The 24,087-nt window shown below is 38.4% G+C and overlaps 2 protein-coding genes and 1 long non-coding RNA gene across 34 annotated transcripts in view; 2 read left to right on the top strand and 1 right to left on the bottom strand.

Moving 5' to 3' along the window:
* The window catches only part of LOC127536340 (synaptobrevin-like), an 84,073-nt gene extending 59,994 nt beyond the window's left edge, over positions 1-24,079 (top strand). The window contains exons 1-5 of one of the 2 annotated variants that reach the window (XM_051956278.1): positions 15,270-15,609; positions 16,093-16,243; positions 17,586-17,744; positions 17,905-17,956; positions 22,849-24,079. In XM_051956278.1, the coding sequence (XP_051812238.1) occupies positions 15,608-15,609; positions 16,093-16,243; positions 17,586-17,744; positions 17,905-17,956; positions 22,849-22,865 (381 nt within the window). In that variant the 5' untranslated portion in view covers positions 15,270-15,607 and the 3' untranslated portion in view covers positions 22,866-24,079. Of the gene's footprint in view, positions 1-15,269; positions 15,610-16,092; positions 16,244-17,585; positions 17,745-17,904; positions 17,957-22,848 lie in introns of those variants that run through there. The other variant, XM_051956280.1, reaches the window with a different exon arrangement.
* mrpl51 (mitochondrial ribosomal protein L51) lies at positions 6,040-9,252 on the top strand. The gene is made up of 4 exons (XM_022214872.2): positions 6,040-6,217; positions 6,547-6,641; positions 7,917-8,024; positions 8,784-9,252. The coding sequence occupies exons 2-4, from the start codon at positions 6,551-6,553 to the stop codon at positions 8,978-8,980; spliced, it is 396 nt and encodes a 131-aa protein (XP_022070564.1). The 5' UTR covers positions 6,040-6,217; positions 6,547-6,550; the 3' UTR covers positions 8,981-9,252.
* LOC127536342 (uncharacterized) lies at positions 9,864-11,652 on the bottom strand. 31 transcript variants are annotated; one of them, XR_007945320.1, is made up of 9 exons: positions 11,545-11,652; positions 11,371-11,486; positions 10,791-10,906; positions 10,675-10,732; positions 10,559-10,616; positions 10,443-10,500; positions 10,211-10,384; positions 10,037-10,152; positions 9,864-9,978 (listed from the first exon to the last, which is right to left on the bottom strand). It is a non-coding gene; the product is annotated as an uncharacterized LOC127536342 (long non-coding RNA). The 31 variants fall into 31 exon arrangements; XR_007945324.1 differs by lacking the exon at positions 10,675-10,732 and having other exon boundaries at positions 10,733-10,906; XR_007945319.1 differs by having other exon boundaries at positions 10,211-10,268; positions 10,327-10,500; positions 10,559-10,732.
* Positions 24,080-24,087: the final 8 nt, after the last annotated feature.

Below are 24,087 nucleotides of genomic sequence, written 5' to 3'. Positions count from 1 at the left end.
AACAAGAACGCTTTAATCCTGCTTTTAATACAGGATTCTATTTCTAAAATCAGAGGTTTAGATACTAATTCTCTGTTAATTCAATTAAAACTCTACAAGAGAATAAATATCTGAATTCAGTCCATAATCCTTGCATTATATTACTTTGTTATAGTTTAAACCTGATTGTTTCCTCACATAGTTTGTCTGTTTGTTGTTAATTTAACTGTAAAACTTCTAGAAAGCAGCAAAATTTCACATTCAAGAAGGTCGGCTTGATGAATATTTCACTGATTTTCCATATATTTACATATTTAGTCTGATGAATGACTCAGACTTTCAGAGTTTTTATCCCACGGTAGATTTTCCAGACCATTAACATGCCGCTGTACCGTGGAGTTAAAGCACAGGTTTAATATATTCGTTTTCACACAGTTTGCTTTATTCTTTCTGTGCCGTTCTTTGTGTGTTTCATATTTATTTCGGCGTGTTTGAGGAGACTCTTGAATCTGGAGCACAGTTTTGTCACCTTTCCGTTGTTTTAAGTCTCATTTTGGTTGTTTATGTGATTTTGAGACAGTTTTGTTCATTTCTGATCGTTTTGTGTTTTTTTGTTTTTTCTTGTTTGTGTCATTTTGTGTTTTGTCTTTCTTGTTTTTCGTCTCTTTTGGGTCATTTTGTGTTTGGTTTGTGGTCTTTTCCATCTCTTTGGGGGCAGTTTTTCCTCCTGTCTGTAGTTTGTCTCCACATATTGTGGATATTTAACTATTCACAGCGTTTACAGGTTTCACTCGACTCTGTGATTTAAAACTACAACTGCAACATGAATGCACTTATCAGCTTGAAACTGTGAAAGCAAAAGAAAAATTATCAGATTGTGGACTTTCGACTGCTCTTTGAACGTAGATGAGATAATTCTGATGGGTAGATGTAGATTCTCCTGCAGCGCGGGTGTTGAAACCTCAGAGCTGTTTTTTCTCACAGACTTTCCTCGTCGTTTCATCTCCTCCATCTGAACATGAAACACATTTAAACCCTGCAGTGGAAACTGTTCAGGGGGCTTCAGGGGTTTTTGTTTTGTTGGGGTCCTTTTATATTTGTTTTTCTTGTTTTTTGTCTCTTTAGGTACATTTTGTTTTTCTTGGTTTTTTTTGTCATTTTGGGGTCATTTTGTGTTTTGGTTTTCCTGTTTATTGTTTTTTCGGGGTATTTTATATTTTGTTTTTCTTGTTTTTTGTCTCTTTAGGTACATTTTGTGTTTTGTTTTTCTTGTTTTTTTGTCATTTTGGGGTCAGTTTGTGTTTTGTTTTTCTTGTTTATTGTTTCTTTGGGGTATTTTATGTTTTGTTTTTCTTGTTTTTTGTCATTTTGGGGTCATTTTGTGTTTTGTTTTTCTTGTTTATTGTTTCTTTGGGGTATTTTATATTTTGTTTTTCTTGTTTTTTGTCTCTTTAGGTACATTTTGTTTTGTTTTGTTTTTTTGTCGTTTTGGGGTCATTTTAGGTTTTGTTTTTCTTGTTTTTTTTGTCATTTTGGGTCATTTAATGTTTTGTTTTTTTCTTGTTTTTTTTGTCTCTTTGGGGTAATTTTGTTTGTTTTGTTTTTCTCGTTTTGTGTCATGTTGTGTCTCCTTGTGACAATTTTGTCTCTTTTGGGACATTTTGTTTTCAGTTTTTCTTGTGTTTTTTTTCCTCTATTTGGGTCATTTTGTGTTTTGTTTTTCTTGTTTTTTGTATCTTTGGAGTCATTTTGCGTTTTCTTTTTCTTGTTTTTTGTTTCTTTTGGGTCGTTTTGTGTTTTCTTTTTGTTGTTTTTTTGTCATTTTGTGTCTCTTTGTGACGGTTTTGTCTCTTTGGGGTCATTTTATGTTTTGTTTTTGTTGTTTTTATCTGTTTCTCCTTTCTATAGCTTTGCCTTCACATGTTGTGGATATAACAGAAGAAAGATGATCAGATTTTTTGACTTTCGGCTGCTCTTTGAACGTAGATGAGGTAATTCTGATGGGTAGATGTAGATTCTCCTGCAGCGCGGGTGTTGAAACCTCAGAGCTGTTTGTTCTTTGCAGACTTTCCTCGTCGTTTCATCTCCTCCATCTGAACATGAAACACATTTAAACCCTGCAGTAGAAGCTGTTCAGGCGCTTCAGGTGGTCTTAGTTTCCGGAGCTGCAGGTGAATCAGCTCCACTGAAGCTGAGATGAAAGCTGCCCCTGGCACGGAAACATGTGCAGCCATGCAGATGAGCATGTTAATGGGCAGGAAAATATGATAATCAGCTTTATTCTGCAGAACCTTGATGACTCGTTTCTTCCTGTTTGTCTCAACTTTAGCCTCTTCAGTCAGAATTAAGCCTTTAGTTATTGTAAACAGCTGCGGTCTCATTTCAATAATCTCTTCTACATATGTAGGTGATGGTTATAATGTTCCACTTAGAGTTGCTGCCAGGAAGCAGATAAAAAAAAAAACTCTGCTGAGAAGATTCAGATCTTCGTCTGTCAGCAGTTTAATCGACATGAAGCAGAAACCAGAAGATGCATCGCTGCCATCAGAAGCTCAGCCTCATTATTCGGCAGAAAACCTGTTGACATGTTTCTGCACGTAGAAGCAGGTCAGAGTTACAGTAAACCTGCTGCGTTCGGCCTGTTTGTCTCTTCTCTCAGAGCTGCTGCTGCTGAGTGGAATCTGATGTTTAATAATGTTGGTCAAATTTCCACTCGCTGAGCAAGAATGAAATACAGACGACATCTGCTGCTGCTCGAATTTCTCTGAAAATGACAAAATATTCCACCAGTAAGACTGAAAGTATCAGTGTGTGTTCATGTGTGTGTGTTTTATGGGTTCATTTAGCTGAAACCTCATTCAGTCTGGTGCAAAAGCTCTTGCAGCAAATAAAAAGTTCAGAATTTTCCATTGGTGTTTTAATCACATGTTTTTATTGTTTTGTTCTCTTTTTTTAAATAGAAATCAGGAAATGAAATCACTAAATAACAGAAGAAACACTTCATAATCAGCAGATTTCTTTAGACGTGAAGTTTGCAAAAAGACACAACTCTCCTTATTGTCTTTTTCTAGTCAACTTTGATGAGTCTCATATTTCTGTGTTTTTTTTGCTTTTTTCTTAGATTTCAGTCCACAATTCTTCATCTTCCCACAAAGTTTAGATCCATCTCGACTTTTTAACCCTCTGTGGTACGCACTATGATCCCAGTTGGTAAAAAAATGTTTGGGGTGTTTTTTTTGTCTTCAGACAGATCAAGTAAACATAATTAAGAGACATTTTCAAAAAACATTATTTTTTAGTAGTTTTTAGGGTTCGTTGCCATATGGCAACACCGTACCATCATGGAAAGTAATGAAAACAAGAGAGTTTTGCTTGAAATTGTATATAACATTTATATTAAAACTCATGTTATAGTATAAACAATCCCCAGTAGCTAACTAAACTAATAGTTTAATGCAATACATAAATGGAGGCTGGAACATGATTGCCATATACATTTTACACTCTCTTACTGGTAATACCTGTCACTTCACTTTCACTGTCTCTGCCCTCGCTGTCCTCATTCTCTGGCTCATAGTCATCATCCGTCTCACTCTACTGTGTTTCCAGCAGCTCATTTTTCTCGTCACTGAATCCTTTGTCATCTTCACTATCATCTAGTGGGAGAGCTAGTTCAGCTTTTTTCTGTGATTTACCATAAAAAAAAATTTGCATTCATGCAGTAAATGGAAGAAAGATGTGTCAAATATCATCATATGCAACGTGGAAAGGACTCACAAAGTGTATTATTATAGTTTATAGACTATAGAAGATCAGGGTACACCAGTGCAATTGCAAAGTAGGACTATAACTAAATACAAAATGTTATCAACATACCAGGCTAGCAATCCATAATGGTACGGTGTTGCTATATGGCAACGTACACATTTTTAACATTTTCTATTATTTATTGATCAAGCACAGTGCAAGAAACTACATAATAATGAACTTAACTCACCTATTATTGAGTGTATATTTTTTTCCCTGTTGAAAAACTTCGAAAAAACACTTTTTTTGGTGAATTCTTAGGAGTCAAATGGTGAGGCTCCTCCCGTCAATGATGTCTGCAGTAAAGGGTTTCAAACTGGCCTCCAGAAAGTCATGTGACAAATTTAAACACTGCTATTGGTTAACTTAGAACCCCACTTCTTTTTAATGCATTGCATCATAACTGGGGATGTATTATCTGTGTGTAGAAAGCTTAAAATGGGGTTGTTGCCATGTGGCAACGCTGTTGACCAACAGGTTTCTTCTGGCTCTAAATGACAGAAACAAACTCAGTCAGACGTTGTGTTTTAGATATTTTTCAGTGATCAGAGTCTTCATGTCCTCCATCAGTCCACCAGTAGTTCTAGTGTCTAACAGTCTTTCTGCAGGTCTCCACTGGGATTTTGTTCCTCCATGTGTCCATCTCCAGCTCTTTGAAGGCTTCCTCTCCATCACTCTGCTCTTCTGTTCCTCCACAGATTCTGGATGGATTCAGGTCTGGATCTTCTCATTCTTTTTTCTTCACCACTTTGGCTCCATGTTTCACATCGTTGTCTTGTTGGAAGCTCCAATGCTGTCCAAGCAGCAGTTCTTCTGCAGACCGACTGATGTTCTCCTCCTGATGCCGTTTCCTTTGACCAGGCTGCCCAGAAACAGCCCAAAGCATCACATTCCCAGCTTCACCATGTTGGACCATTGGATGCTTCTCCTGTCTTTGATGAGTCCTCCTTGGTGTGATCCATGGAGACCAGCCTTGTTCTTCTCATGGACATGTTGCTACCAGAACTGCTCACATTCATCAGGATGCTCTTGGAGCTGATCTTTGGATTCTTCTTGGCCTCTACCGTTCTTCTTCCTAGCAGCCCTTTGACATATTCCACAGTGTGGAGCTCCTTGGACTTTTCCGTCAGGCTTCAAACTGAGGACACTGGACCTTGAAGACACCTAGATCTGACTTTAGAGCCTTTAAAGGTCTTCTGAGCAGCAACGATGTGCAGTGATGGACCCTAACAGCAGCTCAGTGAGCTCTTTGCTTTCAGCCACGACTTGGAACTGACTAGAGAACTATCAGCTGTTCTACCTTTATAGTGGATTCGATCCTGATAGAACATGGAGGAAATTAACAGGAACATCTGGGATGCGATAGAAGCTGCATTTAGTTTTAAAAAATCTGCAACAATTTTAAGAATAATTCTGGACATGATATTTTTAGTGCAAATGCAAAAGACGAACAAAGATGGGAAGTGTTTAGTCTCTTGTCTGCATCATTTAAAGCCTGAAAAAAACTTGCTGGTCTAATAAAAGTGTTCTTTAAATCTAAATTTGGAATGTAGAGAATAATTTTGAGGCTTGTATGTGCAAAAACATGTTACCTGAAGCTTGACTTCACTCTTATTTTCATGATTTGATCTTAAATTCAAATGTATAGAAGAAGAAAAACATCAGTTTCACTGTAATATTAAACAACATTGTTTTCTGTTTACATCACATTAAGAGTACATTAGAACAACATACAACCAGTCATTTTAATGAGCTGTTAAATATTTTATGTAAGTTTTTCTTACTGCTTTGAACATCTGTTCCTGTTACATTTTGACCTGTTAAACTGTAAACATTTGATTTTAAATGTGTCTTTCCAACATAAAAGAGACTTTTTAATTACACAATTGTGACATTTCCATGGTATGAATAATTCTGGACATAGCATTTTTAGTAAAAATGTTTTTAAAAATATTACAAACTGTTGAAGCTCCCTGTAAACATCTCTAACACAATGTCTGACTGTGTTTTGTTTCATGTTTACGTCATTTCCAGCCAGAAGAAACCTGTTCGTCGAATAAAACTTCAGCCTAAACATAAATGTGTCGCTTCTATGAATAACTTGTGGCTGTACATCTCCGTGTGTTGAAGGATATCCTTCTGTGTCTCCATCTGCTGGCTGAAAACATCAAAAACTATTTTCTTGCGCAACTCTACAGAGAATACGGTAGCAGCGATTTTCTAAATCCTTGCGCAGCGCTACAGAGAAAACGGTAGCGGCGGCGGATGCGCGATGCATTCTGGGATCCGGAGGCAGACTGCGGTCACAACATCGTGTCGGAACCTCAGAGACGTTTAATGTTTGAAATGTTCCGCTGAGGTTCGGTTCATTCACAACAGAATCATCAGAACTGAAGCAGGATTCAACCGCTGGACGTTCAGAAGGAAACAGGTAACGGTTTACCGGCGTACAGAGGTAATGCTAAAGCTAATGCTAAAGCTAAGGGTCACTGTGGAGGAAGCTAACGGAGCTAACACAGGCTAGTTTACCCATAACAACCAGTTTAACACAGGAACCAGTGTAAGCAGTAACTAGTTTAACACAGTGGCTAGTTTACCCAGGAACTAGTTTAGCACAGTGGCTAGTTTTCCTTAATCATCAGTTTAACACAGTGGCTAGTTTACCTTAATAACCAGTTTAACACAGTGGCTAGTTTACCCAGTCACCAGTTTAACACAGTCCCCAGTTTAACCGTTACACCTGCTGTGTTTCTGCTGCAGCAACATGTCGGTTCTGGCGGTTCTGCTCAGAGCTGGATCCACCTTCTGTCAGTCTGCTGGGAACCTGCTGCTCCCGGTCAGAACCGTCTCCACCAGTAAGTCCTGGTCCTGGTTCCAGACCAACCAGTGTGATTTTTGTTTTTAAACTAAAACTCTAGAACTTGCTTCGGATTATGTTCGTTAATGGAGTCTGTTTGCTTGATTATTGATCAATATGTTGGTTTTCTTTCAAAATAATCGATTGGACAGATTAGATGTCGGTTCCGTTTGCTTTAAAGTCATCGTCGGAGATAAGAACAGCTCTAAATTACAAAAAAGAACTGTGTTAAATGAGTTGAAAATGCCCAAAATGACTTGAAACTTGTCCAAAATTAGCTAAAAACTGTCAAAAAAGACTGTAAATGTGTCCTTCCATACAGCTTTGCTTGACAGACACTTGCTTTTCTTGAACTTCTACATTTATGTCATCTTGAAACTGTTCTCTGTGTCTCAGATTATGTCAAAACCTAAAGAAATCTGCAACCGACAGTGTTTTATTTTCATGTGAGGCTGTTGAAATACATTAATCTGCCTGCAACATGTTCTAAATGAGTTAAACTCTGTCAAAAATGACTTGAAGTTTGTCCAAATGGTCTCCAATTCATCCAGAAGCTCTCACAAGTGTCCAAAATGAGTTCTAAACACCTCTAAATGGCATAAATCGTGTATTAAATTAGTTCAAAATGCCCAAAATTACTTGAAACTTTACAAAAAGACTGTAAATGTGTCCATCCTTGCTGCTTTCCCCGACCGCTACCTGCTTTTGTTAACTTTCTACATTCCTGTCATCTTGCAACTGTTCTCTGTGTCTCAGGTTATGTCAAAACCTGAAGAAACCTGCAACCAGCAATGTTTTATTCTCATGTGAGACTGTTTAAATGCATTATTCTGTCTGCAACGCGTCGTATACGAGTTAAACTCTGTCAAAAATAACTTGAAACTTGTCAAACGGTCTCGAATGTGTCTGGAAGCAGTTATAAACGACTCAAAATGACATAAAACCTGTATTAAACGAGTTTAAAATGCCCAAAATGACTTGATGTTTGTCCAAAATGAGTTTGAAAAAAAGCTCAAGATAACATAAAACTTGTATTAAATTAGTTTAAAATGCCCCAAAATGATTTGAAACTTGTCCGAACGGTCTGAAATATGTCCAAAAGGTCTCACGAGTCCTTTAGTTTTATGTGTATGTTGATCTGAAAACAAAATGTTTCAGTGAAAAGCAGAAAATCTTCACATTGAGAGAATATTCTGCGTCTCTATCGGCTGATGTGTTAAAGACGTATTTTTCATTATTTGCACGGAAATGAGTGATTCAGTGTTGCGTTCAGGTGCCTGCTGCAGGATCCGGATGCACGCCATCCCTCAGCTGAAGACCGTGGACCGGTGGACGGAGAAGAGAAGCATGTTTGGAGTTTATGACAATATCGGCATCCTGGGTGAGTAAATCTGATCGCTAACGTGAGTGTGATCTGTCGGGATGAAAATCTAGATTATTTTCCTGAAACATTAGTCAATAACCTCATCAATTAGTACGACATGAATCCCAGGGGTGTCAAACATGTGGCCCACGAGCCAATACTGGCCTTCCAGAAGGTCCAATCTGGCCTGACTTTGTAAAGAGTAAAAATTACAGATCTTGTACTACAGATCAATTACTCATCTTGTTGTACTTCATCTTATCTCATCGCATCTCATCTCATTCTATCTCATGTTATCTCATCCCATCTCACCATATCTAATCTTATCTCATATCTCATCTTATCTAATTTTATTTTATTTCATCTCATCGTATCACATCTCATTCTATCTCATCACATCTCATCTCATTCTGTTTTATCCTAATCTCATCTCATCTTGACTTATTGTATCTCTTCTCATTCTATCTCATCGTATCTCATCTTACCTTATGTCATCTTCTCATTTTATTTAATCTCATCATATCTCATCTCATTCTGCCTCATCTTTTCTCATCTCATCATATCTCATCTTATCTTAGCTCATTCTATCTCATCTTATCTCATTATGTCTCATCTTACCTTATTTCGTCTCATTTTATTCCATCTTATCTCATCCTATCTCATTTTACCTCATCTTGTCTCGTCTTATATTATTTTATCTCATCTCATGTCCTGCAGAAGCCGATCTTTCTGCTGTTTCTGAACTCCCTGATGTTTCTGTCCACTGTGTGTCTACAGGGGATTTTAAAGCTCATCCTAAAGACCTGATCATCGGCCCCTGCTGGCTGAAGGGCTTCAAAGGAAACGAGCTGCAGCGTTTAATCAGGAAGAAGAAGATGGTTGGAGACAGAATGCTGACTGAGGACAAACACAACCTGGAGAAGAGAATCAAATTCCTCTACAGACGCTTCAACCGGACCGGAAAACATCGTTAACAGACGAGAAGCACGTCAGGAGAACCGAGGACCGGACTGATGGTGTCACTCTCTGTTTTTCTAAGTTAACTAGATTTATGTACTTTATTGTTGTTGAACTCATTAACAGAAGCAAAATACATGACATAAAACCCTGAAACGAGCCTTTTTGCTTGTTCTTCTACCCAACAAAAACAGTGGTTCTGTTCAAGGACTTCAGACTTAGTCAGTGTTAAAGCTGCAGCTATTAACCTTTAATCATTTTTGGAATAAAAACAGACAAAATTCTGTGACTTCAGCCTCTTAAATTTCAATATTTCCTGGTTTCTTTCTTCCTCTGTTACAGTACACTGAAGATCTTTGGACAAAGCAAGACATTGGAGTTGGGCTGAACAATTACTTGAAATATTATCAGAATTCCTTTTTGACAAAGTACAAAAACCAAATCCTAGTAGCTGAAATCTGATGTTGACTTCAATCCCTTTAAAATCATGACTCATCACAATCTGTCAAAGTAACTCCATTTGATGTTTTGGGTTTATTGTTCAGTTCCAAGCTTAAAGACATCTTGGATTTTGGACCTTTGTGGGGTATTTTATAGATCAGGTTGCTAATAGAATAATCCAGGAAGTGATCAACAATGAAAGTATTCATCAGTTGCAGATGTATTAAGGGTGAGGGGGTCTGTGGAAGTTATGAATAAATTCAGGTTTTGTTAGTTTTTGATTAATCTGGAGAACGTTTAATGCTTTTAGGTGTGATTGGTGTCATTTTTAAGTTTAGGAGATTTGTTTATTTGAGTTTATTGGTATTTTTCTTGCATGAAGCCAAATACAATGTGACCAACAGATGGTGGAACCCAAACTCTGTAAAACCTGGTTAACAATGTCGTTCTAAAGCCCGTCAGAGAGACAGATAGTGGAATCCAAACTGTGTTCTAAAGCCCAACAAATGGTGGAACCCAAACTCTGTAATTTCCTGTTTAGCATGTCGTTCTTAAGCCCAACAGATAGAGGAACCTTAACTCTATAAATGCCTGGTTAACATGACGTTCTAAAGCCCAACAGATAGAGGAACCTTAACTCTATAAATGCCTGGTTAACGTGACGTTCTAAAGCCCAACAGATAGAGGAACCTTAACTCTATAAATGCCTGGTTAACGTGACGTTCTAAAGCCCAACAGATAGAGGAACCTTAACTCTATAAATGCCTGGTTAACATGACGTTCTAAAGCCCAACAGATAGAGGAACCTTAACTCTATAAATGCCTGGTTAACGTGACGTTCTAAAGCCCAACAGATAGAGGAACCTTAACTCTATAAATGCCTGGTTAACATGATGTTCTAAAGCCCAACAGATAGAGGAACTTTAACTCTGTAAATGCCTGGTTAACGTGACGTTCTAAAGCCCAACAGATAGAGGAACCTTAACTCTATAAATGCCTGGTTAACGTGACGTTCTAAAGCCCAACAGATAGAGGAACTTTAACTCTATAAATGCCTGGTTAACATGACGTTCTAAAGCCCAACAGATAGAGGAACCTTAACTCTATAAATGCCTGGTTAACGTGACGTTCTAAAGCCCAACAGATAGAGGAACTTTAACTCTATAAATGCCTGGTTAACATGACGTTCTAAAGCCCAACAGATAGAGGAACCTTAACTCTATAAATGCCTGGTTAACATGATGTTCTAAAGCCCAACAGATAGAGGAACTTTAACTCTGTAAATGCCTGGTTAACGTGACGTTCTAAAGCCCAACAGATAGAGGAACCTTAACTCTATAAATGCCTGGTTAACGTGACGTTCTAAAGCCCAACAGATAGAGGAACTTTAACTCTATAAATGCCTGGTTAACATGACGTTCTAAAGCCCAACAGATAGAGGAACCTTAACTCTATAAATGCCTGGTTAACATGATGTTCTAAAGCCCAACAGATAGAGGAACCTTAACTCTATAAATGCCTGGTTAACATGACGTTCTAAAGCCCAACAGATAGAGGAACTTTAACTCTATAAATGCCTGGTTAACATGACGTTCTAAAGCCCAACAGATAGAGGAACTTTAACTCTGTAAATGCCTGGTTAACATGATGTTCTAAAGCCCAACAGATAGAGGAACTTTAACTCTGTAAATGCCTGGTTAACGTGACGTTCTAAAGCCCAGCAGATAGAGGAACTTTAACTCTATAAATGCCTGGTTAACGTGACGTTCTAAAGCCCAACAGATAGAGGAACTTTAACTCTGTAAATGCCTGGTTAACGTGACGTTCTAAAGCCCAACAGATAGAGGAACTTTAACTCTGTAAATGCCTGGTTAACGTGACGTTCTAAAGCCCAACAGATAGAGGAACTTTAACTCTATAAATGCCTGGTTAACGTGACGTTCTAAAGCCCAACAGATAGAGGAACTTTAACTCTGTAAATGCCTGGTTAACGTGACGTTCTAAAGCCCAACAGATAGAGGAACTTTAACTCTATAAATGCCTGGTTAACGTGACGTTCTAAAGCCCAACAGATAGAGGAACCTTAACTCTATAAATGCCTGGTTAACGTGACGTTCTAAAGCCCAACAGATAGAGGAACCTTAACTCTGTAAATGCCTGGTTAACGTGACGTTCTAAAGCCCAGCAGACAGATCCTCCTGAAGCTGTAACAGCGTCCAGAGTTTTAAGATGTCTGCTGAGATGTTGGACTCCTTCAGAGATGAATCCAGTCGGCATCAGTTCATCCCTCACTTCAGGTAAGTTCTGCATCATCTGACACTGTCTGATTCCGGTTCTAGTTTGTGGGCAGCACCATGGTGGAAACTCTGCTTCTCTTCGCTGTAAGATCACATCTCAGTCTGTGTGCACTAAGGTGGTTGAAAAGTGGATTTTAAGGTATAGAAGGAATCATAGTACCACTAGGAGTCGTAGTATGTTTTGTTTTATTTTGCTTAGTTTTATTTTAATTTAACTACCTGGTTCTTTGATGTGATCATTTTATAATTCTTTAATTCTTGATCTTTTTCCACTTTTAATTTTAACCCTCAAAAGAAATTCACTTTTCAAATTACCTATTTCCCTTGTTAGACTTCACGTGCCAATGTGGCTAATTGTGTAATTTAATTTAGTATCATTGTACTATTTATTCTAGTTTACAGTTCTTATTTTTCTCATATAACTTGCTAGATTATCAATGTTTCCATCTTTTAGCTGTCAAAGCACTTTGTGATCAACTTCACAATTTTTAATAGTTACACTGTTTTTTCTACGGTGTGCGTCCCCAGCCAAAGCTTCACCACCACGACTGCATTCAAAGGATGCTCAATATAAGACTTTGTACAATTGGTTTCAACTAATGGTACTAACATTAGATACTTCATAGGGAAATCATTCTAGAGTTTCACTGATAGGATTCTCACTAATTTACATCAATTAATTAAGGCAAGGAGATGTTTGTTAACATCTTGTGCAACTCATTCTGTCATTTGCTAATATTCAGTAAATTCTTTTTAATGTTTAATCGGCTTGTTTGAAAAATTTCCTTTTCTTTCCCAATGTTTAATTTTTTAAATAAATCTTTAAGGTTTTTCTTTTTAAATGTTTTATCACCTTTTAATGTTTAATTTTCTTTTTAAATGCTTCACTGTATTTCTGTTTAATTCATATTTAAAGTTTTATTGTCTTTGAGATTTAATTTTCTAATTAAACATTTAATTTTTTAATTTAATGTTTTGTCTTTTTAAAGGTTTAATAATCTAAATGTTTTGTATTTTTTAAATGTTTAATTATGTAAAATATTTTCTTTGTTTAATATTTTTGTTTAAAAATTTGCTTAATTTCATAATTACATGTTTTGTATCTGTTTAATTTTGTAATTAAATATTTTGTCTGTTCAATATAATTATTGTATTTAATGTTTAATTTTCTTTTTAAAAGTTTTATTGTATTAAATGTTTATTTTCCTTTGATTTGATTGCTTTTTTAAAATGTAGTTTCTTTCATCTTTTCTGTCAAGATTTTAACCCAACCTTAAAAATTAAACAAACCCTTAAATCACAATGAAAATACTTCTGTTGTCACAATCAGGAGTTAGTCACTTATTCACTTTATCAATTCAGCTTTATTTGTTTAGCACTTTTCACACAGATGACAAAACTAGACAAAGAGAAAAACTACACACACACTAATAAAATGTGTTGTGTTCAGGGGATGGAGGGAGTTTATTGAAGTCTTCTTGGGCTCAAACAGTAAATCATTTAAAACAGAAACTTGATATTCAGTCTAAGGAAACTGCAGAGCGACAGAAGAACCAACAATATCTCCTGTTTTCTCCTTTAATGAGTCGACTCTTCTGGTGCTTTCAGACCAAAGAACTACAGACTCTTCACAACCTGCTCAAACTCTTGGTACAGGCCCTCACCACACGGGTCAACAAGTTTCCTTCTTCTCATTTCTACTCTGAAGCTCACCTTCTCCTGCTCAAGCTGCTGACAAATGTTCATGCTGCTCTAAAGTCTGGTCTCCAGAACTTCCTAAAAACTCTCAAAGTCTCTTCTGCTGCAGGTTGTTTTGTAGAACTGTTCCAGAAAACCTCACTAAACCACATGGAGGGGCCTCAAGATAGTCGTCCAAATGAAACCGTACAAAAACCAAACTAGCACAACCCAAACGCTAAAGTCTCCTGCAGCCTACCAGAGAAGCTCTTTAAACAGAGAATCAGGACAGGAACTCTTACCTTCTGGACAACCAACGTTGGTTCACAAACAACCGAAAACCTCTAAAGACTCACTGCAGCCAAGATAAAGACACAACTCAGCTGCACCAAATCCACTAATCACTACACACATTAGCACCATGTGCTAACTGTGGCTAAAGAAGCACATTTTCCAAGACAACTATCCAGTACAAAGCCCTAAAACACACCAAGAAACACATTAAAGAGGATTTTACTGCTGGAAGCTGCAAGCCAACGCCTAAAGAACAAACTAAAGCAACGGAGGAAAACCAGGTTCAGTGAAGAGAAGCAGAGGAAATGTTTGACTGCAGACATAAAGCAGGAAGACACTGAGCTGCTCAGGTGTTCCTGATGACACCAAGCAGCCACCTGGACAGCCAATAGGAACACAGCTTACTGGAAGTCCAGAGGGCTGGCTTAGTGAAGGAAATTTAGTTTAAAGTTAAAGCAGAAAGTTAACAGAGAAAGTTGAAAACCACCTTCTGATCCCTGAAATCTCTGAGTTTTCACACAAAGAACACCTGAACATGTCAGACTGGTTCCATAGTAGAACCTTCACTGTAAAAACGTCATAGTATGGTGTGTTGCTCAAAAACATTACGACCGTGTATGGTCGCCGAGGAGCGACACAAAACAAGACAAACGCTGGTTTCCAGAGGGTTAGGAGGCTTTTTATTTGAAAGAGTAAGTTTACAGCAACACATCATGTGAGCAGTCCCCGTCATGTCCGTCCTGTTAAATGCCAGATTTTTATGGAGCAGTGGTGAAGAAATGGTGCAAAGAAAACCACAAGTGAGCAGTATTATCCCCATGTGTCCAAAATTACTCAAAAATTTTCAAAAATGACTTCAAATATTTTTTAAAGGACTCAACATTTGTTCAAAATACCTTGAAAATGATCAAAATGACTTAAGATAATCCTGAATTGTTTGACTAAAAAATTAGATCTGCCTACATCTTTCAGGGATTGCACCACATTTGTTCAAAAATTACTAGAATCTCGTACAAAATGAGACAAAATTAGTGAAATATGACTCAAGGTTTGTCTGTGTGAGTCCTGAACCTAACAGAACCTTTGTGGTATTTTCCAGAGAAAGGTAGCTGAAGAACGCAAGAAGATGTGAGCAGAAATGAGTGGATTCTGGTTTCCTCTATGCTGGGGAGTAAAATAAAGGACTGAAGGAACCAAAGGCCTTTTAGAGTTCCTGCTGTGGAGCCTGAATTTAACACAGTAGTTTGCAATGTGACATAAATACTCTAAGTAATCTGAGTACTGTGAGGTGATGCGGTCTCTAAACACCACCACCCTGCTGTAGTTTGGTCTGTTTTGTGTTTCTCTGTTTTATTCTTCATTGTTTTTATTTATCAGACTTTTCTCCGCTTCCATTGGCTGCTTTATTAAATATGATGGAAGCGGCTCCGGGATGCAGGAGGAGGAGGAGGAGAATCCCAGCAAGACAAACCGTCGAGTCAACACTCTGCTCGGTACCGCAGTGTGTCCCGCCGCCCTCCGACACCGAGCTGCAGTGGGAGGGGGAGGGGGAGGGGGAGGGAGGAGCCGCATTGATGCAGTTACCGAGGACCGGAGCAGGACGCAGGAACCGTCCGCTCACTTCACCGAACTAAAGCAGCAGCCAATCAGCGCCGCGCTCAGCATCAGCACCAGCAGCTGGATGCAGAACCGGTTCCCGTGGACTAGTGGAAGCTGCTTCCTCTCTGGTTCCGACCCGGACTCGGAGTTGCGGTACTTTGCGGTATAAACGCACCGCTGCGCCACCGACCCTCCGCCTCTCTGCGGCTCCTCTGAAGCGGGCTGAAGTGAACTTCGGTTCGGATCGGAACCTCGTCGTGTGTTTTTTAGTGTCTTTGTGCCGCTGCCCCCCTCCCCCGCTGCCTCACCCTCCGTGACTCAAACCGCTGCAGAACCATGTGAGTATTACTGCGGGCTTTTCTGCCGGGTCCCAGCAGCACGGGGGAAGGTCTCAGGTTCTGGTTCTGGTTGTGTTCTGGAGTGTTTCTCTGTGTTTTCTCTCAGCTCCGTCCATGAATCTGCTGACGCAAGTGAAATGTTCCGTCACTGCTCTGAATTATGCATGGAGGTCGGTGATGGAGGCTCCAGAGCTGCTTCATTAGTCTGTGCAGCTGTTGGTTTGTTGGAACATGAGAGCTGCTCCTCTGCAGAACCCTCAGAACCTCCTCAGAACCTCCCCAGAACCTCCTCCTGCTGTTAAACATGCTGCCTTCAGTCTTTAACTCTCCTCTGGTGCTGCAGTCTTTTTCCTCCTCTGGAACTCTTTCTCTCAGAACATTTTTTCTTTCAGGTTCTCCTCCCCCACATCAAACCCATCCCTCCTCCTCCTCCTCCTCCTCCATCATCTGATTCAGAACTAACTTACCCGTTTGCCCCTCCAGGTCTGCCCCAGACGCTGCCGCCCCTCCAGCCGGAGCCCCCGGAGCCCCTGGAGCCCCCGGAGCCGATGGAGCTCCGGCCGGAGCTCCAGCTGGACCCCCCAACACCAGCAGCAACCGCCGGCTACAGCAGACTCAGGCCCAGGTGGAGGAGGTGAGCTGGACCGACTGGAGGATGTAAAAGTCTGGCTCCGGTGTTTGTCTCTAACTCAGGGGCGTTAAACTCATCTTAGTTCAGATCCACATTCAGAACAGTTTGATCTAACGTGATCCGGACCAGTAAAATCACAGCATAAAAACCTAGAAATAACCACAACTCCAAATGTTTCCATTGTTTTAGTGCAAAAAAGTTCACATTTAAGGAATTATCTTTTCACAAAACATTATGAACAACCAGAAATTTGTTAAGAAAAATAAATTCAACTTCAACAACCTCAGTTTATCATTTATACAGCACAATATTTAGTCATCTGGAGCTGAATGAGATGGTATTTTACTTTTAAAATGACAAAAAACAACAGCAAAAACAAGACAAAATGTTACAAAAATGAGACACAAAACAACCAAAATCAGAAACAAAATGACAAAAAATAGGACAAATGACACAAAACAAGGCAAAAAATTTTAACAAAAATGTTACAGAGCAACAAAAAATGGAACAAAAAAATGGAAAAATGACACAAATGAGAGAAAAAAATGACAAAAGAGTGAAACAAAGCGATAAAAACGTGAGACAAATGACAAAATTCATATGAAAAAAGACAAAAAACAACAAAAATGAGATACAGTATCACAAAAATGAGACACAAATGAGACAAAAAAATGACAAAAGCATGAAGCAAAATGACAAAAACGATAAAGGAAACAATGAATAAGGCAAAACAGAAATGAAATGACGAAAATAAGAAAAAACAAGCGAGACAAAATTGAGACACAAAATGACAAAAGAACAACAAACAATCCAGTATTTTACTTTATGATCAAAACAACAAAAGAAAGACAAAAATGAGACACAAAATGACAAAAGCGAGAAAACGACAAAAACATGACACAAATGACAAGTCAGACAAAAAAGCAAAAACGAGAGAAAATATTAGAAAAATGGGACACAAAACGACAAAGCGAAACACAAAATGATAAAAATAAGACAAAAAACACAAGTAAGAGTAAAAAGAAACACAAAACGTGAGACAAACGCCAAAAAACAGACTAAAAAACAACAAAATCAAGACAAAATATTACAAAAATGAGACACAAAACGACAAAAGAACAATCTAGTATTTTACTTTCTGATCAAAACAACTTGTCAAGGTCCAGAAATTATTTTTAATTTATCTGCAGTTCACGTCTTCTCTGTAATTTTAAACTCTACTAAGTCATCCTGCGGGCCGGACTGGACCCTCTGGAGGGCCGGTTTTGGCCCGCGGGCCGCATGTTTGGCACCCCTCCTCTAACTTGCTGCTGTCTTCCCCCCCGCCGGGTCGGCTCCGGTCCAGGTGGTGGACATCATGCGGGTGAACGTGGACAAAGTCCTGGAGAGAGACCAGAAGCTGTCGGAGCTGGACGACAGAGCCGACGCTCTCCAGGCCGGAGCCTCCCAGTTCGAAAGCTGCGCAGCCAAGCTAAAAAACAAATACTGGTGGAAGAACTGCAAGGTAAACAACAACAAGAAGCAGAACCTCCTCCAGAACGCCGAGTTCATGCGGGACAGGAGGAGGCTTCAGGGGAAACACAACATCTGTGACGGCAGATTAATTAGAAGCAAACACACGAGCTGCTCTTTGTTTGATTCAAACCTTCACGTTTGTCTTTCAGATGATGATCATGATGGGAATCATCGGAGTCATCGTGGTTGGAATCATCTTCTGTGAGTAGAAACTGTTTATATCAGTTATTGATCAGGTTTATATGATCAGCGACGTGTTAAATTATGTTAAAGATGCATCAATTACTGACCTCTATGAAATTAATCACCAGTGTTTGAATATCTTTTGAACAAAAGTCAAATTCTTCTGACATTTTAGAACCAAGTAAATAAATAAATTACTGAGTTGTTGGTCATTTTTAGCAAAAGATTCCTTTGTTTCCAGCTTTTCTTCATGAACTGAATCTAATTTTTTTTAGTTTAGATTATTTTGAGGAAACTACTTTTTCAAAAATTATTTGACATTTTGCGAACCAAATGAAATTGAAAGAATAAAGTCAATCAGCATTGGAAGGATTTGCTCATTTCAGCCCAAAATAAATGTTTTTATGTTTTATTCCAAATAATAATAATAGATCATTAGTTGCACCCCAATAATAAACCTTTATATCAATCGTTATTACAAAATGTAAAAAAAAAAATCCATATTTTTGAACCAAATCTTTATTTAAACTCCATATTTTTATACATGTTTATGTGCAGCTGAAGGATGGACAAATGAAAACATACACGATAAACTAAAACAAATACACAACTCACTCCTGGCATCATGTAAACCCACATGAAGAGGAGAATTTCAAATTGAGTTTAAAGATAAATTAAAATAAAGAGCAGTGAAGGGTTATTAAACATGTGAAAGTACACAATCCAGACACAAATATCTTCACATCTCCACTTGAAATTCAAACAAAAACATCTCCCCAGCCTGTCAGATATGCCAAATTAAATTAAATCTGATTGAAATGAAGTAAGCATTAACAGGAGCCCATAAATCCACAACTTCAAATAGAGTTTTGCTTTTATTTTTTCCATTAAATCCACTTTTTAAAAAAATCTCTCTCTCCATTGGTGGAGGTGGTCGTTGCCACCAGTAGTAGGATATGTCATAGATATGCCTCTTTATCCATCGTTTCCTCTGATTAGAACTGATTATGCAGAACAATGGCTCTAGTGTCAGATCAACATGTAAAATGGATCTGAATCTCCTCCCAAATGTCAAAGTTTGAACCCAGACAGAAGCTTCTGGATGAATCCTGCTCTTTTTGTCTGATCTGAGGCCTCCAGCAGGTTTTAGGATCAGGATCGCTTTAACGTGATGTTCAGTGTTCTGTAGTCCAGCAGCTGGAGACCAAATATTTATTACTTTGTTTTGCTTGTAGCAAACTGTTCATTATTATTATTATTATTATAGTGCGCTGTACACAGTTGGGATAAAAATAAGTTTTAAGAAATCCATAAATAGAACTAAGTGTAAATGCAGCTGTGAGGTGATCGTAAGGTTCCTCCAGGTTCCTTAAATATCTCCAGAGTTCCTGGAATCTCCTCTGAGACTTTTGATCTGTAGGATACTGACAAACTTTCCTCTGCTCAGATTAAAGTCCAGGTTCCCCCCGGAGCAGCTCCCTGTGTTCTCCATGTCCTCTGTGATGTTCTTTACGTTTTGTTCTGTGATGTTCTTTACATTTTGTTCTGTGTTGTTCTTTACGTTTTGTTCCGTGTTGTTCTTTACATTTTGTTCTGTGTTGTTCTTTACATTTTGTTCCGTGTTGTTCTTTACGTTTTGTCCTGTGTTGTTCTTTACATTTTGTTCCGTGTTGTTCTTTACGTTTTGTTCCGTGTTGTTCTTTACGTTTTGTTCCGTGTTGTTCTTTACATTTTGTTCTGTGTTCTTTACGTTTTGTTCCGTGTTGTTCTTTACGTTTTGTTCCGTGATGTTCTTTACATTTTGTTCCGTGATGTTCTTTACATTTTGTTCCGTGTTGTTCTTTACGTTTTGTTCTGTGTTGTTCTTTACATTTTGTTCCGTGTTCTTTACGTTTTGTTCCGTGTTGTTCTTTACGTTTTGTTCCGTGATGTTCTTTACATTTTGTTCCGTGATGTTCTTTACGTTTTGTTCCGTGATGTTCTTTACGTTTTGTTCTGTGTTGTTCTTTACGTTTTGTTCTGTGTTGTTCTTTACATTTTGTTCTGTGTTGTTCTTTACGTTTTGTTCCGTGATGTTCTTTACATTTTGTTCCGTGATGTTCTTTACGTTTTGTTCCGTGTTGTTCTTTACATTTTGTTCCGTGTTCTTTACGTTTTGTTCCGTGTTGTTCTTTACGTTTTGTTCCGTGATGTTCTTTACATTTTGTTCCGTGTTGTTCTTTACATTTTGTTCCGTGTTGTTCTTTACGTTCTGTTCCGTGTTGTTCTTTACATTTTGTTCCGTGATGTTCTTTACATTTTGTTCTGTGATGTTCTTTACGTTTTGTTCTGTGATGTTCTTTACGTTCTGTTCCGTGATGTTCTTTACATTTTGTTCTGTGTTGTTCTTTACATTTTGTTCCGTGTTGTTCTTTACATTTTGTTCCGTGATGTTCTTTACATTTTGTTCTGTGATGTTCTTTACGTTTTGTTCTGTGATGTTCTTTACGTTCTGTTCCGTGATGTTCTTTACATTTTGTTCTGTGATGTTCTTTACGTTCTGTTCCGTGTTGTTCTTTACATTTTGTTCCGTGATGTTCTTTACATTTTGTTCTGTGATGTTCTTTACGTTTTGTTCTGTGATGTTCTTTACGTTCTGTTCCGTGATGTTCTTTACATTTTGTTCTGTGTTGTTCTTTACGTTTTGTTCCGTGTTGTTCTTTACATTTTGTTCCGTGTTCTTTACATTTTGTTCCGTGTTGTTCTTTACGTTTTGTTCCGTGATGTTCTTTACATTTTGTTCCGTGTTGTTCTTTACATTTTGTTCCGTGTTGTTCTTTACGTTCTGTTCCGTGCTGTTCTTTACATTTTGTTCCGTGATGTTCTTTACATTTTGTTCTGTGATGTTCTTTACGTTTTGTTCTGTGATGTTCTTTACGTTCTGTTCCGTGTTGTTCTTTACATTTTGTTCCGTGTTGTTCTTTACATTTTGTTCCGTGTTGTTCTTTATGTTCTGTTCCGTGTTGTTCTTTACATTTTGTTCTGTGTTGTTCTTTACGTTTTGTTCCGTGTTGTTCTTTACGTTTTGTTCCGTGTTGTTCTTTACATTTTGTTCCGTGTTGTTCTTTACGTTCTGTTCCGTGTTCTTTACGTTTTGTTCCGTGATGTTCTTTACATTTTGTTCCGTGATGTTCTTTACATTTTGTTCCGTGTTCTTTACGTTTTGTTCCGTGTTGTTCTTTACATTTTGTTCCGTGTTCTTTACGTTTTGTTCCGTGATGTTCTTTACGTTTTGTTCCGTGATGTTCTTTACATTTTGTTCCGTGATGTTCTTTACGTTTTGTTCCGTGTTGTTCTTTACGTTTCGTTCCGTGATGTTCTTTACATTTTGTTCCGTGATGTTCTTTACATTTTGTTCCGTGTTCTTTACGTTTTGTTCCGTGTTGTTCTTTACATTTTGTTCCGTGTTCTTTACGTTTTGTTCCGTGATGTTCTTTACGTTTTGTTCCGTGATCTTCTTTACATTTTGTTCCGTGATGTTCTTTACGTTCTGTTCCGTGTTGTTCTTTACGTTCTGTTCCGTGTTGTTCTTTACATTTTGTTCCGTATTGTTCTTTACGTTCTGTTCCGTGTTGTTCTTTACATTTTGTTCTGTGATGTTCTTTACGTTTTGTTCCGTGTTGTTCTTTACGTTCTGTTCCGTGATGTTCTTTACGTTCTGTTCCGTGTTGTTCTTTACGTTCTGTTCCGTGTTGTTCTTTACGTTCTGTTCCGTGTTGTTCTTTACATTTTGTTCCGTGTTCTTTACATTTTGTTCTGTGATGTTCTTTACGTTTTGTTCCGTGTTGTTCTTTACGTTTTGTTCCGTGTTGTTCTTTACGTTTTGTTCTGTGATGTTCTTTACGTTTTGTTCCGTGTTCTTTACGTTTTGTTCCGTGTTGTTCTTTACATTTTGTTCCGTGTTCTTTACGTTTTGTTCCGTGATGTTCTTTACATTTTGTTCCGTGATGTTCTTTACATTTTGTTCCGTGTTGTTCTTTACATTTTGTTCCGTGTTCTTTACGTTTTGTTCCGTGATGTTCTTTACGTTTTGTTCCGTGTTGTTCTTTACATTTTGTTCCGTGTTCTTTACGTTTTGTTCCGTGATGTTCTTTACATTTTATTCCGTGATGTTCTTTACGTTCTGTTCCGTGTTGTTCTTTACGTTTTGTTCCGTGATGTTCTTTACGTTTTGTTCCGTGATGTTCTTTACATTTTGTTCCGTGATGTTCTTTACGTTTTGTTCTGTGATGTTCTTTACATTTTGTTCCGTGATGTTCTTTACATTTTGTTCCGTGATGTTCTTTACATTTTGTTCCGTGATGTTCTTTACGTTCTGTTCCGTGTTGTTCTTTACGTTTTGTTCCGTGATGTTCTTTACGTTTTGTTCCGTGATGTTCTTTACATTTTGTTCCGTGATGTTCTTTACATTTTGTTCCGTGATGTTCTTTACGTTTTGTTCTGTGATGTTCTTTACGTTTTGTTCTGTGATGTTCTTTACATTTTGTTCCGTGTTGTTCTTTACATTTTGTTCCGTATTGTTCTTTACGTTCTGTTCCGTGTTGTTCTTTACGTTTTGTTCCGTGATGTTCTTTACATTTTGTTCCGTGATGTTCTTTACATTTTGTTCCGTGATGTTCTTCATATTGTGTTCTTTCTGTTCTCGGATGTACTTTATGTTCTGTAATGTTCTTTATGTTTTGTTCTTTATATTCCGGGATGTTCGTTATGTTCTTTATGTTTTTTTCTGTGACCTTCTTTATGTTTTCTGCTTGTGTTCTGGGATGTTGTTTATGTTTTTTCTTTATGCTCTGTGATGTTCTTTGTGCTTTGTTCTTTATGTTTTGCTCTTTATGTTCCGTTCTAACCCTCTCCTCTCTCTCTCCTTTCAGTATATTTCTTCCACTGAGCTCCTGGAACTGGACCGAGGATGAAACGAGGAGAACAAAAAGAACCCAGACGCCTCCTTTCAGTCCTCCTCCACTCCATCACCTCCTCCTCCTCCTCCTCCTCCCAGTCTTCCATCCTGCTCTCTAGCGTCGTCTGTCTGCGTCTCTCGGCCTCCTGCTCCTCTCCTCCTCATGTTTTATGAAGGAGGAGACGAAGAACAAGGGGAGAGATGGCCGACACGCGAAGAAGAACATCTCTGGGGTGAAACGCCAAAGCTTCTCCATCCTCCTCCTCCTCCTCCTTTTTTGATTCCTCCTTCCTTTGTAAATCTAGACTAACCTCCTCCCGCTACATCCCTACTAACACCGCTCACGTTTAGATTAAGATTATTTCGTGTGTAGTCGTGATCCGAAGCATCGCAGCCGTCAAGCTTTTAGGCTTTTATTAGTCCCCCGTTCCCTCACCGGTCTCAGAGACTGAAAGGACAAGCGGGAGTTTGTGCAGCGTAGATTTCCTGCGAGAAGTCGGGAGTCGATTTTAGTCGTAAATTAAAGACACCAAGAGACAATCCGACCCAGAAGGCCACAGCCATAGACGGATGAATGTGCAGCTTCACGTTTGAACGGGTTGTCGGAGTGTTTTAAGTTGGAGAAGATTCGCCGCCCTGGAGCCACGTCGTTCCTTTTCCCGCTCCAGGTGTTTCCTACCTGCATGGCCGACGTGTCCATAGTCCCGCCTCTTCGTGTGACCTTCTGTGTATCTGCCATTTTCTGAATCTTACTGCCGATTGTACATTTTCCTCCGTTCTAGTGGTTTAAAGGACCTGTGTATATGTCTTTCTGATCAATAATTACTGCTTATGCAACGCAACAAGGCTCGAGAAGTTTGCCAAATGTTTGTTTCTTTTTTGTCAAGAGTCACTCGCTTTTGAGAGAGAAACGGCTGCAGTTTTCAGGTTTGTCGCATTAACTGCGGTTCATTTTGCTTTCTGTGGACTGATTCTGAGATGAAAATCTGAAAAAAAAAACCAACTTTACATGCAAAGTGCATTAACGCAGAACTGTAGCAGCGAGAGGAGACGATGTGGTGAAACCGAGCGACAGTTTTATCAGGTAACAACTGGAGTTTGTTGATTTATGACCTGAAGAGACGGAAAAAGATGCACCTGGATTTGAGAAAACTAATGCATGTTTACCACTTTTGCTGATGCCAATAAAGAAACTACGAACTGAAGCATGAAC

Source organism: Acanthochromis polyacanthus, chromosome 12 (genome assembly GCF_021347895.1).
Source record: "Acanthochromis polyacanthus isolate Apoly-LR-REF ecotype Palm Island chromosome 12, KAUST_Apoly_ChrSc, whole genome shotgun sequence".
Lineage (NCBI taxonomy): Eukaryota > Metazoa > Chordata > Actinopteri > Pomacentridae > Acanthochromis > Acanthochromis polyacanthus.
This window is presented reverse-complemented; position numbering and strand designations above follow the sequence as displayed.